The sequence below is a fragment of the Vicia villosa genome, linkage group LG2, assembly GCF_029867415.1.
Source record: "Vicia villosa cultivar HV-30 ecotype Madison, WI linkage group LG2, Vvil1.0, whole genome shotgun sequence".
Classification (NCBI taxonomy): Eukaryota; Viridiplantae; Streptophyta; class Magnoliopsida; order Fabales; family Fabaceae; genus Vicia; species Vicia villosa.
The window spans coordinates 113,771,112-113,788,720 of NC_081181.1; the positions used below are offsets into that span (position 1 = coordinate 113,771,112).

The 17,609-nt window shown below is 35.1% G+C and overlaps 1 protein-coding gene across 1 annotated transcript; it reads left to right on the forward strand.

Annotated features, from left to right (window-relative positions):
- The first annotated feature begins 13,283 nt into the window (after positions 1 to 13,283).
- Positions 13,284 to 17,201, forward strand: LOC131651823 (protein AE7-like). The gene is made up of 5 exons (XM_058921529.1): positions 13,284 to 13,458; positions 13,646 to 13,782; positions 13,874 to 13,979; positions 14,081 to 14,180; positions 16,555 to 17,201. The coding sequence occupies exons 2-5, from the start codon at positions 13,656 to 13,658 to the stop codon at positions 16,699 to 16,701; spliced, it is 480 nt and encodes a 159-aa protein (XP_058777512.1). The 5' UTR covers positions 13,284 to 13,458; positions 13,646 to 13,655; the 3' UTR covers positions 16,702 to 17,201.
- The last annotated feature ends 408 nt before the right edge of the window (positions 17,202 to 17,609 follow it).

Genomic DNA, 17,609 nt, shown 5'->3' on the forward strand with positions numbered 1-17,609 from the left:
CCTCTAACCAATTCAAACAGAAAATAACAGAAAATCAAGGAATTGAACTACCTTGAATCTTCTATAAAACTCTCCCATCTTCATCATTCTGGGCTCTCCCATTCATTCTTCCTTGTTCTTCTCCTTCAATTCATCTTCATACACCATAACCTTCTCCACCATAATCTTCAATCATCTTCTCTGCGTCAACCATCCCCTTTCACTTCTTCTCCTTCCGTTCCCTCAACCAGCATCTTCCCTTCCGATTCATTCATCGCCATAACCTTCAATAGCTCTGCATCAACAACAATACGAAACGCAAAATCCACAAATTCAAAAAGAAGAAGCGAAGAAGAAGAATCGTGAACGAAGATTGGAACAAGCAACACGTACCTGAAGCCTTATGTAATCTCCATTGCTCCATCTTCAAGGCTTCGATCCAGAGTTTTCGATTGAGCTTTAGTTTGAAGATTTTGAGAACGTGAGAGGAAGAAGAACGAGAGTCAGAGACGAAAGAAGAAGTGGTAGCACCGTGAGTTTGTGTGTTGATCGGAGAAGAAGGTGAGGTTCACCGCGCCGTTTGAGGGAGAGAACTCAGAGGTTCTCTAAACTCACGATAGAAGCTGAACGGTTTCATTTCTAACCCTAAATCCACTTTCCTTTGTTATTTTATTTTATTATTTAATTCATTCTTTTAATTTTAGAAAATATGAATAATAATCTGATTTGGGATCATGAATATCTGGATCACTGCATACTGGGCCTTGCACACGAATTGTTGCTATTGACACCGCTCCTTGGCCCACGACGCCATTTTTTTGGCTATTAGAATATTCTGTAACAAAAATGATCACCTTGGGCCACACTCTGGGCCTACGCCCCTCATACTGTCCTTCACACTCCATAATTCAGAATTACACCCCCCTGTTTCCATTAACAATTTAGGTTTTAATTGGACTTTTAACATTTCTTTGAGTAATTAAAATGTTTACTTCTCCTTTTGTTTTTAGACCTTCAATACTAATTTTTGACATATAAAAATGATCACAAAAATATTAGTTTAGGCTTTTCTTTTAATTCATTTGCTTGATTAATTTCTTGCCTTTTGTCATATAAAATCAAATCAAATAAATAGTCCTTTAATCCATTTCGTGCCATATTTTGGCTTGTTTAGTTTCACGTTTTGTACTAATTTTGCATTATATTGTGAATCATTTTGTACTATTTTCAAGTCATTCTTTTAGTCATTTTTGTACCAATATTGTATCATGCTTACTTGTAATTTTGCTTGTAACTTCACTTGTACGCTTCCTTTAAGATTTAGGACCTATAATCATAACATTAGGCTAGTTGATCATTTTAGGCTAGTTTTCCTTCTTTTCCTTTTCAACTTTTAAAACATTAATAAAGGACGACGCGAATCATGCTAATGCCTTTTTTTTTAGTGTGAAAGAAATGATTGGGGCGTAGGCCCCGATGTATGTTCTTTCCCACTTAGCGGAAGAGAAATGATTGAGGCGTAGGCCTCGGTGTATTTCTTGACCGCTATTTAGAGAAACGATTGTGGCGTAGGCCTCGATGTGCATTCTCTAATTATTCAAAAACTGTATTTCATTTAGAGAAACGATTGTGGCGTAGGCCTCGATGTGCATTCTCTAATTATTCAAAAACTGTATTTCATTTAGAGAAACGATTGTGGCGTAGGCCTCGATGTGCATTCTCTAAATATTCAAAAAAACTCTTTTATGGCATGATTCAAGTCACAAATTAATTTCCCTTAAAAGACACCCAACCAAAAACACTTCAAAATATCTAATAAAGGCTCAGAGCTAATCAAAGTGAGGAAGTGATGCGATACCTTGTAGTAGGTTTTCGTCCATCATGGAATCACACATAAAAGACACAAACCAATCTCTTTTTCTCTCTTGCCTCCGAGGCATTCTTTCTCCTAATCGGACACGTTATTTCCGCTCCATCCCCAGCTTAAGACTCCAGAGGTCGAGCAGCGGAGTGCGAATGTAACGCCGTCCACTAAAAAACACAAAAACAAACAAAAAACTAAAGAGCCGAACTACGGCGCTCTGATTCCTGAAAAGGATACGTAGGCATTAGGTCGCGGGGCCTAAGCGAGCATAACTATTTATAAACCTTATTTTCCCCGTGTTTCTTTTCTTTCATTTGCATGCATTCCCTTAGTAATTAAGCTTTAGATTTATACACCCTTAGAATAGAGCAAACATAGGTGGATACCATCGAGTACGATGGGCGTGAGGGGTGCTAGTACCTTCCCCTCGCGTAACCGACTCCCGTACCCTATCTCTGGTCGCAAGACCTTCTCTTATCCTTATTCTAGGTTTTCTGATATTCCTTTCCCTTATGGGATAAATATATTAGTGGCGACTCTGTTCATTTTCGCGAGCGTGCGACACCGATCAGTTGAGGACTTCCACCCACCTGACGATTTATTTTCGTCGGAAGAAGACTTGCTTGCTCAGTCCTGATGTCCCCAGATCAGTTGAAAGCATTCTTTAAAATTCCCGATGCCCCCAGATCGGTTGAGGATATCCATTTTCTTCCTGATGTCCCCAGATCAGTAGAAGGCACAATCCTGATGTTTCCGATCAGTTGAGGATATCCACCCACCTGACGATTTATTTTCGCCAGAAGAAGACATGTCTGCTTAGTCCTGATGTCCCCAGATCAGTTGAAGACATTCTTATTTCCGATATTCAGATCGGCCAAAGACATCTATTTCGTTTTGATACACAGATCAACCGAAGATGTCGACCTTCTATTGGTGCCCATACCAATTGAAGTTTTTCCCTCAGCAATGGGGTTGCCCGTTCCTCCTTATCGCAAGTTGGAGCTTATTTAATTATTCAAGTCAATTGAAGTTTTTTTCTCCCTGCTTGCGGGGTGGTACATTCCTTCTTTTTGCAAGATGGAATCTTCTATTGATCAAGAGCGCAAATTTTCGAGTTCATTCTGGTATTCAATCTCCTTCCACCTCAACGGTTCGAAACTGTCATTTCTCACTCGTCAGGTTCAAGAAGTTTGAATAGGGGCAGCTGTTGCACCCCAAAATTTGCCCTCTTCACCGTGCTATAAGTTATCAATGGCGTTTATTTCGTCGTTCAAAAAAATGAGAAAAATTAAAGAGTTTCCATTGTTTTGAGATTGTTAAGTCAGGAGGTTTGTGAGATGAGTTGCAAGAGAATGAACCATGGTACAATGTTATGGGCTTAAGGAGAGCATTATGTTCAAGGCACCATTATAATTTCCATTTATCGACAGCTTATCGTATAAGTTTGGTTTGGATCGAAACTTGAATTGAATTAGGGGTCCATTGAAGATTGCAAGTGGATTGAAATTTAATCACTAAAAGAATATTCATCCAAGTGTTGATTCAAATATCATTCATTTAAAAGCAAGGTTTAAGACCATTTGGCTCAAATTCAAGGTTCAAATTCAAGAGCTTTTATGTTCATTTAAAGGAACAAAATCCAATTTCTACATGTTCAAAGTCCATTTCTATTATTACCACATTCAATTTTCTTTCCAGAACGACAATTCATTATAATAAGCCAAGAGTGCATTCCAATACAGTTGACACAAAAGATTACAAAAGAAAATTATAAAGTTTCTAAGTCCAGGGCCTTTACAATAATTGCACAAAAATACACCAAAAATCCTATTACAAAACCAGTACACCAAGTGAAACCGCCCTTGGATTCAAGATAAGCAAGCTGCACAAGTGTAAACCGAACCGTAACGCCAAGCAAAAAAAGAAATACATAACAGAATTCAGAATTTTCTCTCCAGGATTCCATCTTCATCGATGATTCGCTCAGATTCAACCATAAACCAAAAAAGACCAAACCTGCAAGGACATGGAGCCGGTTCAACAATTCATCAACAAACTGATAATTCTCCAATTCAATCACGACTAACAGTAGAAGAAGACCAATTGATAACAGAAAAAGGTCTAACAGAAAATCAGATTGTAACAACCTGTAAAAAAATTCTCTCTGAACATCTCTCAATCTTCTTCCCCAATCTTCATCTTCTTCTCTTCAACCTCAATCACAGCATAACCGTTTTTCCTTCAATCTCTCCAATCTTCAAACTGAAAAACTCAGAAAAATCACCATAACACCATCATCTCGAATCCTGCAAGAAAACAGAAAATCACCAAACAAATTCTTGAACCAAAAACTCTCTCTGAAACTTCAATCATCTTCACCCGAAAAACTGAGAATCAATCATCATCTTCATTTTCACCACAAAATCAATAACAGAAAAGCTTCACAGAAATAACCGAAATGTAACAAACCTAAACCTTCATCATCTTCTTGAATCCACAGTCAATCTTCATTGCATATCTCGCATCGCCGATAAACCTTCAATCAGAATCGCATCACGTTCATCATCATCAATCATCCACACTTTCTTCAATTGAATCCTTCACCATACGACAGCGTTTTGGTTCAAGCTTCGACGCATTACAATCAACATCATCATCGCTCTGCACAACAACAACATCATATCAAGATCAAAAAAAAAAGAGTAAAAGGAGGAGAAAGATTGAACACGTTTACTAATCGATTCGAGAACAAAACGAGTCTGAGACAGAGAGATGCGAGAGTTCGAGAGCGAGATCGAGAGAGAACGGGAGAGGTTGGAACGAGTGAGAGGCGATCGAGAGTGAGGAGAGGAGATCACGGTGGCCGGAGAATTGAATCGGAGGAGCCGAGACTCACCGCGCCGCTATGTTGTTCGCGAGAGGAAGAAGGAGGAAATCGGTCCAAAGCAAGCTGAATAGCCAAAACAAGTTAACCCTAATCCCTTTCTTATTAATCCTTGTTTTTAGTTTTAATTGACCATGTTAATTAGAATTGAACTGGTTTAATTGTGGTAATGGATTCTTAACTGAGTTTAATGTGAATAATTAGATTTTAGTTATTGTTGGATTTTGAATTGAACAAAGATCAGAAAAGTTCCTTTGGGCCTTGCCATACAAAATGCTGCGCCTCACCCCCTGGAAGCCCATACCACCTTTATTTTTGGCCACTGTAACAAAAAAACAAAACTCTGTTGGGCCTCCATACAATTCCCTGCGCCCAATACTGGTTACACCATATTTTCAACATTAAACCCCCTGTGTTCATTGTTTTTCTAGTTAGATTTGGTTTCTTTTCATATTTTTTTTAGATAATAAAAACATGTAATATTTCTTTGTTAGATGTTAAATGCTTTTGTTACATAGTTTTGTTCTATTATTTTTTTAGATGAAAATGTCATGAAAAACAATTTAATCTTGTTAGATTTTGTTTTAGAATTTACTTAGAACTTAATTGCTAGTATTTTCTATGGCGGTGAGCGCTTGCCTTGTTACTACTGATTTGTTTGCTGAGATGTGCGAGGTACTTCGAGAGAGCCTTCGATTGCTTCGTGTTCCACTTTATTTGTGGGACACGAATTCGCTTCCGGTGCGACTTGAGTTGAGTCGTGTTCCACTTTATTTGTGGGACACGAACATATTTTCGATGCCAGTCATCTGATCCCTCATTCATTGAGATGTATATTCCTGTATTGTCTGGATTGTATTTCCTGCAGGTTGCTTGTGTGGTTGTGTTTTATACGCACCACATAGCGGTTGTGATTTATTTTCACACCGCATCGCTTTGACGCTTATGTTGGACTCCTGGCTTTTGCTGGATGTTAGATTACGTGAAGTTTCTTAGTTCTGCTTGCGTTGCTAGCTCACTGCGGATTTGCTATCCGCTCGGTATCTCCTTGTCCCTTTTACCGCTTTCTCGCATCATCCTTTAACATGAGAAGTAGGACCTAGATATGCATCTGGCCAAGCCCTCGAAAGAGGCTCTGTTTTTGTTGGTGTGTTTATATTTGTGCTTTGCGGCAGGGAGTCACGGTGTAATAAGTCCTATATGGCACTCCGTTAAGTCCTCATGGAAGGCATGCGGAAAGGGTTAGCAATCAACCCCCGCCTAGTCTCATCGAGTCCGTTTGGTATGCGCACGCTACGCGTAGCTCGCTTCTGAACCTACACAAGATCTTGTTATCGAGTATGTCAGGAAAAGGGTTCATGTAGCCGGACCCCCGCCTTTCCTATAGCTCGCGTCGCTCGACGTTGATGCTCGGTGTACGCACGCACCGTTTTCCTTTATGATCCGTGACGGCTTGGTTGCTGAGAGGGGTCCGCCCTCTTGTCTATGGCCCGATCATTTTCACGAGGTCTAATGCTTGGTTGACTTGGGTTGAGCTGCTCCCCTTGGCTATGGCGGGACCGCTTTTCTACCATTCGGTCAGTACCGTTGGTTTTGTTTGTTTTACGAGCGGATGCTCGTTTGTGTGCTCATTGTGTGCTTTCCCTTTTCCTTCGTAGGTTGATAGCTTAGCTTAGACTTGTACCCTTTGTATGATAACATTAGGTAGCAAGCTTTCCCCCTTAGCTTAGGTTTTCCTCATGCATTCTTTAAAACACAAACCACACTCTTTGATTTTCTTTTCTTAAGAGCTTGTTATTTCCGCTCCATTCCCAGCATAAGTCTCCAAAGGTCGAGCAGCGGAGTGTGAATGTAACTTGTTCACCTAAAAAACACAAAACAAATAGAAATTAGTTAGCCGAGCTACGGTAGCTCTGATTCTGCAAAACAGATACGTAGGCAGCGGGGTAGGGCCCGTGCGAGCATAATCCTTTCTTTTCCCTACATTCTGCATTCATTTTAGTCCAGATTAGCATAGATTTGTTACACACCCATAGATTTAGACACAGGCGTGGATACCATCGAGTACGATGGGCGCGAGGGGTGCTAGCACCTTCCCCTCGCGTAACCGACTCCCTTACCCTTTTTCTCTGGTCGTGAGACCGTTGTTTTGTTTTGTGGTTTGCTGGCATTCCCTTCCTTTTCAGGATAAATATGTTAGTGGCGACTCTGTTAATTTTCGCGGTAGCGACAGCTGCTACAGCTTAAATTTGGCGTAGTGCCTTCTTCTTGTCAAACTTACCATCCTTTCGTAAGAGTTTTCCTTTAGCGGCCAAACCTTCGCCAACAGTCGAAGGTTTATGCTCCTTTCGTTCGTTCAGGTCCTTTGAATACAAGGCTGATTGAACTTCTTCAAGCGTCAGAGACTCCCTTCCATACAAGAGAGTTTCTTTGAAGTGAGCATGTGATCGAGGCAAAGAACACAATAGTAACAACGCTTGATCTTCATCATCGATCTTCACATCAATATTTTCAAGATCAAGAATCAGCTTGTTGAACATATCCAACTGCTCAGCCAACACTTTGTCTTCAATCATCTTGAATGAATACAAAGCTTGCTTCAGGTAGAGTCGATTTACCAGCGATTTGGTCATGTACAAACTTTCAAGTTTCACCCATAACCCTGATGTCGTCGTCTCCTTTGATACCTGCCGAAGAACCTTATCACCAAGGCTCAACAAAATTGCGCTGTGTGCTTTCTCGATCATATTCGTCTTCCCCGCTGCCGTTAATGCAGCATTCATGGTTGCCTCTCCCTTCAACGCTTCCAAACAACCCTGCTGAACCAGTAGGGCTTTCATCCTCAAGCGCCACAGACCGAAATCATTCACTCCGGTGAAATTTTCAATCTCATACTTTGTTGAAGGCATCTTCTCCACGCTCACCGCACCAATTTGTTGTGAATTCAATGTCAAGAACAAAGTATAAAATAAGGGATGAATAAAGGACAAGGAAGAAGAGGAGAACACAAATATTGGTTATAACTGTTATTCTTTTACTTTCTCTTAAAACAAGATTACAAGCTCTCACCCTAAATTAGGATTTGCAGCTTTTTTTTTTATGAGAGACTAGTATGCTATTTATAATAAAACCTAACATACTAACTAATGGGCTTTTTCAGCAAGGCCCATTACACAAGCCAACTTAATAAACAAGCTAACTTAACAAATTAGGGTTTAAACACTAAAACTTAATTTAACATGCTAACAACTCTAGCATCTTCGTCATCTGCATGCTAGACCCATCTTCGACTACAGCATGCACACTTCGACACCAGCATGTGAACAATCCTTCGACTTCATGCCTAACTCTGTCGAACTGTCGAACCAAGAAGCTACCCTTCGGCCATACTAGAGTTCGATCCAATATCTCACATATGTTTTGGGTGTCTCTATATATGACAAACTTCATTTTTAGTCTCTAAAAAAATTTCCTTCAAATAATGGTCATCCTAATATTTTTTTCGTTTTTGACGTGGTATGCCACGTGGCAATGTCAGCGTGGCAAAATACTGACGTGTCATGCCACATGACTAAGGTCAATTTTATACTTAAATCCATACAATTTCGTAGCTAATCGGTTGCTAAAAGCCTAGTTAATCTGTAGTAAATTTATTGCAGGAGTTATGGTTATGGAAAAATACAGATCAATTATGAATATCTTTAGTTGTTTTGCAGGTTTATTATGTTTATACTCATGATAATGAAATCCTCTTTCACATTGTGAGCATAAAGGTGATACAACATTCTATTTTTCTCATGCAATTTTTTTCAGGGTCTTTAGTACAATATCATTCTTTACTTTCAGACTCCAATGGATATTTGTGTAGTTGAGATAATTCAACCTCCTTCTGCTATGCATATAGAGTAACAACCAAGAAAATTTAAGTTGAACTTAGAACTCAAAGAACCACACAATAGTTTATACAAAAGTAGGAGTATTATATATCATTTTACACTATTATTGAATATAATTAGTGGACAACTTCTCTACTCATCAACTTCTTCAATGAAAGCATTTACTCACCTGATACACACATAATGCCATAGATTTAATTTTTCACCTGATACACACATAATGCCATAGATTTAATTTTACACGTGGGAGAAGTAAATTTGATAATTACATTTTACATTCAACCTTTATTATATCCTACGGTAAACCAATACCAAACCACTCACCCTCAATATAGCATTGTAGTGTGTAGCAGGAGAGCCGTTTTTCTAATCTTTAATATTTGTTGAAGAATATTAATACATTAATACTACATATAAACTATTATTCAATAATAAAGATTATAAATAATAATTTTATCTTATTAATTGTATTTATTAAATAAGATAATAAATAATTATTAATACTATATTAATAAATTATATTTATTGTCATATTTGTGCAAGTGTTATTATATATTTGACTCAGTTATGAATTTACTAGCCGGCTGTTATTTATGAGCTTTTTGTGTGTATGTAATAATAATAATTAATATGAACATTTTCTTATCTCTCTATAGGTTTATGAAGTGCGTTTGAGAAGATGAAGTTTATATAGCATATCATCTAAAGGTAAATAAATGTTACAAAATAATAACTTTTTATTATTAGTGTCTTAGTTTAATTTAGCGAGTCTTAGTAATTAATTTTCTGATATTTTTTCTCTAATCACCTGCTACTTTTAGTTTAGAACTTGATATAGTGAGTGCTATGTTGCATTTGTTTTGTTTTGTCATTCACTTCAAGATTTTTGTTGGATTTGCAAAGGTTCTGTGAAGCAATTTTAGAAAGCCACTAAACAATGGTCGTGGTTATGCTGCAATTGTGTGGTTTTGGCAATTTTGGTGATTTTTTATCAATTAATATAGAAAGTATTTTGGTAACTTTGGTGAAATTATTAATATAGAAGTTGTCAAAGAAGAACCAAACATACGTTTTCTAAATAGATCACATGTGTATCAACATTTTTGTCGTTGTTGACGTTCATAGTTGTATGTGTTTTTTAACAGCATGCTACTATAAGTATAACCACATTTTCACCATTAGTTGGATTCAATTCAACAAAAACAAAATTTGCATATTATCCTTAACAACAGGCTACTATAACCACATTTTCATCATATTGTCATCGACCATATTATCCTTCTATATTTGTTTCTATTTTTTAGAGAATTTTGTTTTCATTCTAGTATGGTCATGTAGGAAATATAATCAGTTCTACATTTTTTTCAAACTAGAATTCTTACGATAAATTTGTTAGAGATTTGTTACGATTTTAGCTACGGATTAGCTGCAATTTTTTATGGGCTCAAATATATTCTTGATTTTAGCCACGTGGCATGCCACACCAACATTTTTGACAATTAACACTCCCACATATCATGTCACATTAGTTTTTATTAACAGACGTTGACATGAGATACCAAAAGTGTGGATATAAAATTTTAGAAGGCACATTCTTTGAAGAAATATTTTTGAGAGACTAAAAATAAAATTGAAATATTTAGAGGGACCAAAACCATATTTAACTCAAATATTAAATAATAAGAAAGAAAAAAGATGAAGAGATAATTTTTCTTTTACTCTACTCTTATTAATATGTTTATGCAGACAAAATAATTTAATTTTTACTATATTATTTTTTATTGATATATAAAATATTGATACTTATGAATCAAAATATTAAAAAATAAAAAGAAAAGAAAAATGATAAATATTTTTTTTTTATTCTCTACTTTGTTTGATCTGTAAATAAAACGAATAAAAATAATATAATGAGACAATAAAAAATGGGCATATAATTTAGTGGGGAACAAAAATTTATGACTTTGTTCAATCTCTTGCCTTACATTATATCAAATATCATGATTATTTTTCTGCATTCAACAAAGTGTAAAAAAAATTGTCTCCTCCAATGTCTCAATTTTAACCGATCAAATGCACTTACCCTACACGCTATCTCTCAAATGCGTGAGCTAGAATAATAATATGAGAAATGCTAAGAGCATCTCCAATGGTGTAATCCATTTTTGGGTTCTTTATGGGTCCCACTAGCTACATCATCTTAAAATAATTTTTATAATTTTTATTTTAATTGTATAATTCTAAAAAGTTATTATTGGGCCCACAACTTTACCTCATAAACTAATTTGATTGGGTACCACAATTTTTTCATAGTTGCATTGCAATGCAATTGTACTATGATGTGGCATGTCTAGGTGGAGAACTCAAAAGAAAATACCACCATTGAAGATGCTCTAAGAACACTTTCTTTTCAACACTCTCTCAAACACTCACTCTTTTATTGGTTGAAACATGTGTGGGTCCTACCTTTTTATGTGGGACCTATTTTTAAAGTGAGGGACCCACACATGTTTCAACCAATGAAAGAGTGAGTGTTTGAGAGAGTGTTGAAAAGAGAGTGTTGCTAGCACTCCTCATAATAATATATATTTTAAGGTTGACTCAAAATTTATAGATAATTATTTGCCACATCTAAAATATGCTAGGAGACAAGCATCAGCAAAAATAGTCCGTATGACTTTAATTCTAAGATTTTTAATCAATTGTATAGTCTTGTATAACTTTAATTCTAAGTTTTTTAATCAATGAAATGTATTAGTTGTGTTTTTAAAATAATAAATAAAAAAATTTAAATTGTTTTCATCTAATATTTTAAAAATCAGACATAACATATTAGCGGACGTCAAATCGAAAATCGAAGGAATTATCTATTTATTTTGATTATTGGATCAAATATGTTATTGAACTGACCAAAACCAATTAAAATCGATAAAAATCGATGAACGGACGATTTTGGAAAACCAACAAGTCAAATGCATGTTTTTTACCTACAAAACTATGTTATTTTGATAATTTTTTTTTAAAATAAAATAAAAATAAAAATAGATTTTATTCAAAATTTATTTAAAATAACTTTTGCTTGATTATAATGTAGACTTCGTTCAAAATTTATTAAAATTTATATTTTCTATTATTTTGTTCGGAGTGATGATTATATTTTAAATTTAAATTTAAATAATGAATATTTTGAAATTTTGTAGGTGTCGTGATATTTTTTAGACACTTAATCATTCTATTTTGACCAATTTTATAAATATATAGTTTTGTTATAAATAGGGATCAAAATAAGTCAGATCGGCCTACATAGACCTATAGGATAGCCTATTTAAGGCCAAACCATATCAAACATATTTAATAAAAAGACCAGACTTAAGCTTTTTTAAAGTCCTATTTAATTACATAGGTCATTAGACTATTAAAAAAGTCTATGAAGTCTTATAGGTTGACCTATATTTTCATATATATTAAAAATAGTCTAAATAGATTGGCCTATATATACATATAGATTAGAAAAAAAAATGTTAAATAGGCTGGTCTATATATACATATATATTAGAAAAAATGTTAAATAAACCAACTTAAATATTCATATATAGGCCGACTTATAATGCTTCTTAAATAATACGAATTAATTAAAAATCTTAATGAGAAAGAGACTTTTAAATAGGCTTTAAGGGCATACCAGACTTTTAAAAAGGCCAGATCAGGCTGAAAAAAAAGAGCATATTGTAGGCCATAGGCCAGACTCAAGCCTTGTAAGTTTATTGTAGGTCAGGCCCAGGCCTTATAGAGCATAGCCTATTCCTATCCCTAGTTATAAAGACCGATTTATTTAACCGAATTATCCAATTTAATTTGGTTTAGTCACGCAGTTCGACCAGTGACCCAGTGATTCGATCAATGAACCAATGACTCATTATCCTCACCAATTTGATGACCGATCTAATTTTTAAAAGATGTGGTTCAATAGTTTTAATATGTTGGCAATTTCTTTTCCCACCCTTATACGTTCTCCCAAATCCTTGGCAAAACTTAAAAAATGCCTCAAGTTTTTAGATATGCATCTCCGCACGCATCATTTTCACATAAAATAAGCGCAAATGAGTGAACAAAAATTTTATGGGTTAAATTCATTGATGAATCTCCGAAAACACCCATATAATATACAAAATACAGACGTTTAAATAGTTAAAAGTGGACTTAGAAATGTTTTCATAAATGGATCTCCGAAGTGATTTTTGGTAAAAATGGGGGTGGCTGCGTTAAAATAGTTAAAAGATGTATCTCTGAAAACATTTGAGGACAATTTCGGGTTCTGAAATGTATGAGTCACAACATAAGTTTGGTAAAAATAGTGGTTGACTCATAAGTTAGCTGATAACTTATAACTTATGACCGATGATTGAGACAAATAGTTGATAAGTTAACTAAGGTGTTTGATAAAATTAACAGTTCAACTAATTTATAAATATAAAATTATATAAAATAAATCTAATACATAATTATTTTATTTCAAATTAAAATAAATTATATACAAACAAAAATAAACTTTTATTAAAATAATTAAAAAATGATAAACTATAAATAAAACACTATTTCAAATAATATAAAAAAAAATATAAACTAATAAAATAAACATCTTATAAACTCTAAACTCAAAATTATGTGTTACCGATAGCCATAAAATCTTTGGAGAAGAAAAAACATCCTACGTCCTTAGAGCCGCTGCCGCCTCCTTACACTTACAGCCACCGCGCCGTAAACCTCACCGGTAGCCACATCTTACAAGGAAGGAATTTCTTCACCGACCAACTTCTTTCTTTTCTCATCTCCAGGTACCTTTTCCACAAATTCTCCGTTGCAAATTTCCACCTGTTTCCCCGTAATCCTTTCATTTATGCATCAATTTATTCATTTTTTTAACAATTCATGTATCTAATTCTTCATATATTTCATTGAAAGTTGAAACCCCTGCGTAATCATTCATAGGAACTGAATTTCAATTTTTTGACCTAATTTCAGCATTCCAAAAATGGTTTCTGGATTAATCAACGCAAACCCTGTTATTTACGAAAAGAAGCAGCGTCAACAACGTTCTACTCAATCCCTTCCCGCCGATGAATACGCGGTCGAACCAATCGATCAACTTGAGATTTTCGATATCCTTTTTATACTTTCATCGAATTTCTCTGCTTACAAAATTATGCAAAATTGATTTATTAACTGTTATATATCCTTAATGATTCTCACATCATATAAGAGATATCAAGGATCCTGAGCATCCTTACTCTTTGGAAGAACTCAAGGTGATAACCGAGGAAGCAGTTGAAGTCGACGATAAAAATAGTTATGTTAGGTACTGTTTTTTATATTTAGATTCAAGCATTTGGTTTATTGAATTTGTGTTTATACTTGGTGTGATTAATGTGGTTGTGTTATTGAATGATTTTGATTCAGGGTTACGTTTACTCCAACAGTGGAACATTGTAGTATGGCAACGGTTATAGGTCTTTGCTTACGGGTCAAGCTCTTGAGAAGTTTGCCTTCGCGTTACAAGGTACCTGTTTTTTTCTCTCTTTTTACTAAGTTTTGTTCAATGATGTTATTTAGTTTACTAATAGATGGATATTGGATTGTTTTGTTACATAATACTGATCTGTTTGAATGTAAATCATGACATTTGTTTCACTTGTGAATTGTTTTAAATAGTTTTAGAGAGAGATAGGGAGAGGTTTATTTTTAGTTGCAAAAGTGATGAATTGCTCATTTGTAACGATGGCTTATGACTTTACACAGAAGAGAGTTTGAATTATAACTTTACTATTGCGTGATGCTTAACTGCTCTCTGATTATCTTGTTCTTGCTTGAATAATTTTCTGGGTCTTTATAGAATAATCAATATTAAATACATGGGATGTATATTGTGGAATAGGCAGCACAGCTTTTTTCTTATTGGTTCAATTTGTTGTTTTTGATCGTTTCAATTCACTGAGAGGGAAATGAAAGGTGCAAGGGGATCAGAAATCCTCCTAAAACAGAAACAATAACTGCAACAGAATATCCCCTTAAAAAAGAATATCAGTTTTTTTTAAAGACATCTAATTAATGAACATGAATCCACCAAGCACAAGATGTGCAAAGAATAGAATGTTACTCAGTCACTGCAAATACACAGGAAAACACCAAAGTTATGACACCAATAACCAACCAATATAGACTCCCGACAACTAAACAACCTATGACAGCATACATAATTTACTTATAGCCCTTATATTTTCACGCTCTCATGAATACTATATTGACCCTCATGCCTTATACAATGCCTGATTACTCCCATCCATATGACAGATAGTGCTGTTCATAAAAACCAAAAAAACAAACTGAACTGGGACAGTATATAAACTAACTTATGCTCTGTTACACAGTTCCCTAACTTTAAATTCATATGGTGCACCATAGTTCACTAAACAGAACCAAACTAGCAAACACAGTTTACTTTTTACTCTATATTTTTTAAAAACATCTTAATCTCTAACTTCCACTCACCCAGTTTGGATCACATCACAATCTCAAAGTTCAACTTCAACTTAGTTGCAGATAACAGTTTGGTAACCAAATTGGTACGAAAACCGATATATTGCATGCCCATTTAGCCTTTTCCTCATCAGTGTTATAAAATAGCGGCGCTATGGCGGATATACATGGCGGTTTTTGGGCATTTTGCAATGACAACTATTGGCCGATATTGCAGATTTTCACGCCATAATCCGCTGTAACGGCGCTGCTTTGGTGGGATTCTGGCTCTCCGCTATCCGCCATCGCCAATATTGTTCCTCATTCACCTCAAGCTACTTCTCCTCTATAAATGAGGCTTCAGATATTCTTAGCTCCGAAGAAGTGGAGCAAATTAAGAAAGAAATAAAAATAGACACGGATTGCTGAGAAAAAAGTTATAATATTGCATTTCTCTTATTATTTTTGGTTTCTTGTGGGGAAGCTATGATCGCATGAAAGGCAGGATCCATGGCTTGTGGTGGCAAAAAAAGCCAATTCTTCAATTTTAACATCTGAGTTTGATAATAAATGATAGAAAGAAATAAAATGAAGCCACATATGATTTTATTAAACCAAAGCAGTTTGGCCGCTTGTGAAGGTTGATTGGGCATAAGAAACTAGTTTGTTTTGTAAACAGTTTGCCTGCGAACCAGACCACTTCTAATCCTTGCCTTTGTATCCTTCCTCCATTCACCCGAATATCTGTCTTTGATAATCAGATGAAGGCAGATATATACCTTCAAGTAACCCATGAGCTGAAACTCAAAGCATCTGAGAAAACAAGCCTTTCCAAGATGTTTAAGAAGGAAGAGAGCTCTAACTAAAACTTGGAACCTGGACTGGAAATATGAAGTCATATTTATATAATATCTAGAGTTTAGACTTCGGCTAGTGCCTACCTCTAAGCCAGTTCTCTTTTGGCACTAATGCTCTATTAAGTTGAAATGGTGTTACTTTGTGAGATTTACTTTGGTAGGAACGTATTCTTTTTTTTTGGAATGATAGGAACATACTCTTTTTTTGGAATGATAGGAACATATTCTGTTTTTTTGAATGATAGGAACATATTCTATCACTGGTATATTTCTTACTTGAGCAAGTGTCTACATTTGCTACCATCTCTATATGGCATCTCAACCATATTCCACAGTTCCACACTTTGTTCTTGTCTAGTTTACTACATTTTCTATTGTGAAATGTTAACTAATTGTATGATAGTATATACCGTCAATCTACTGCTGCCTCCATATTTTTAAATACAGAGAAACATTCCACGTAATTACAGATTGCATGAAAGATTCAACTGAGGTTTGAAACTCATATGCTGTTAATATATTGATTATGCTTGTCGATGATGTTATTTAAATTTTGGTTAGGTGGACATCAGGGTGGCACCTGGATCTCATGCTACTGAAGCTGCAGTTAACAAACAACTAAATGATAAAGAACGTGTAGCTGCTGCACTTGAAAACCCAAACCTTGTGGATATGGTGGATGAATGCCTTGCGCCATCATATGATTGAAGGATCTTTCTTTCATCCCAATTCTACGAATCTGTAGGATCTTTTGTTTCTTTGCTAGTAGTTGGTAAGCTTTATCTGTATGATATATTTTTGTTTTTTTTGCTGAGGACATATTTGTTATGCAATTTGTGCCTACTACATGTAATTGTAGTTCAATAGGGTTATAGGAATACACAGTTGAAAAAATGTAATAGCTGAATGGGATACCAAGGCTTATTGATTATTAGCTCTAGTGAAGAAAAGGAAAATTCTTTTTAAAAGTTCTCAGCTTGTTTCAGTCAGAGTGATCATCTGTTAAGTTTACACCACACTCAGTTCCTGTCTTCATTCCTATGTTTGCACTTTAGTTTCTCCTAATTACATTGAAGTTTATTTAAAATAAAATATACTCATTTTACGTGATAAAGTCAAAGGTTTATGCATGAATTTTTCTACTGTAATGTTATTTTATATACCACACTTCCCATTATTTCATGTTTCAGTGAATGAAATATCATATATCTATGTACAATAGCAAAATATCATAGACGATGTTCTTCACATGGAGGGCTCTTTGAGTTGATATTCTAAATTGAAATTGTCCAATATTTTTTAGAGCTACTTTTTTCCTCTTCACCTATTTATTGAAAACCTCACTCCTTAGGATTTCGAGAAAAACACAATATCAACCTCAATTTCTTTGTTTTACCCTCCCATTTTCAATTGTAAGCCTAAAAAATATGACTTTTTTTCATGACTTAAAAAACTACACAGATAGACAAACCAGGAAATAGTGTTTACTGTGAAACAAGTGGCGATCATTGTTAATTGAACAAAACCGAATTTAAGGGCATTACTTCTAAGGGTGCATGTGAAAAATCCAAAATGCCACTCAAATAGGGAAATGTATTTTTGGACAAACTGATAAA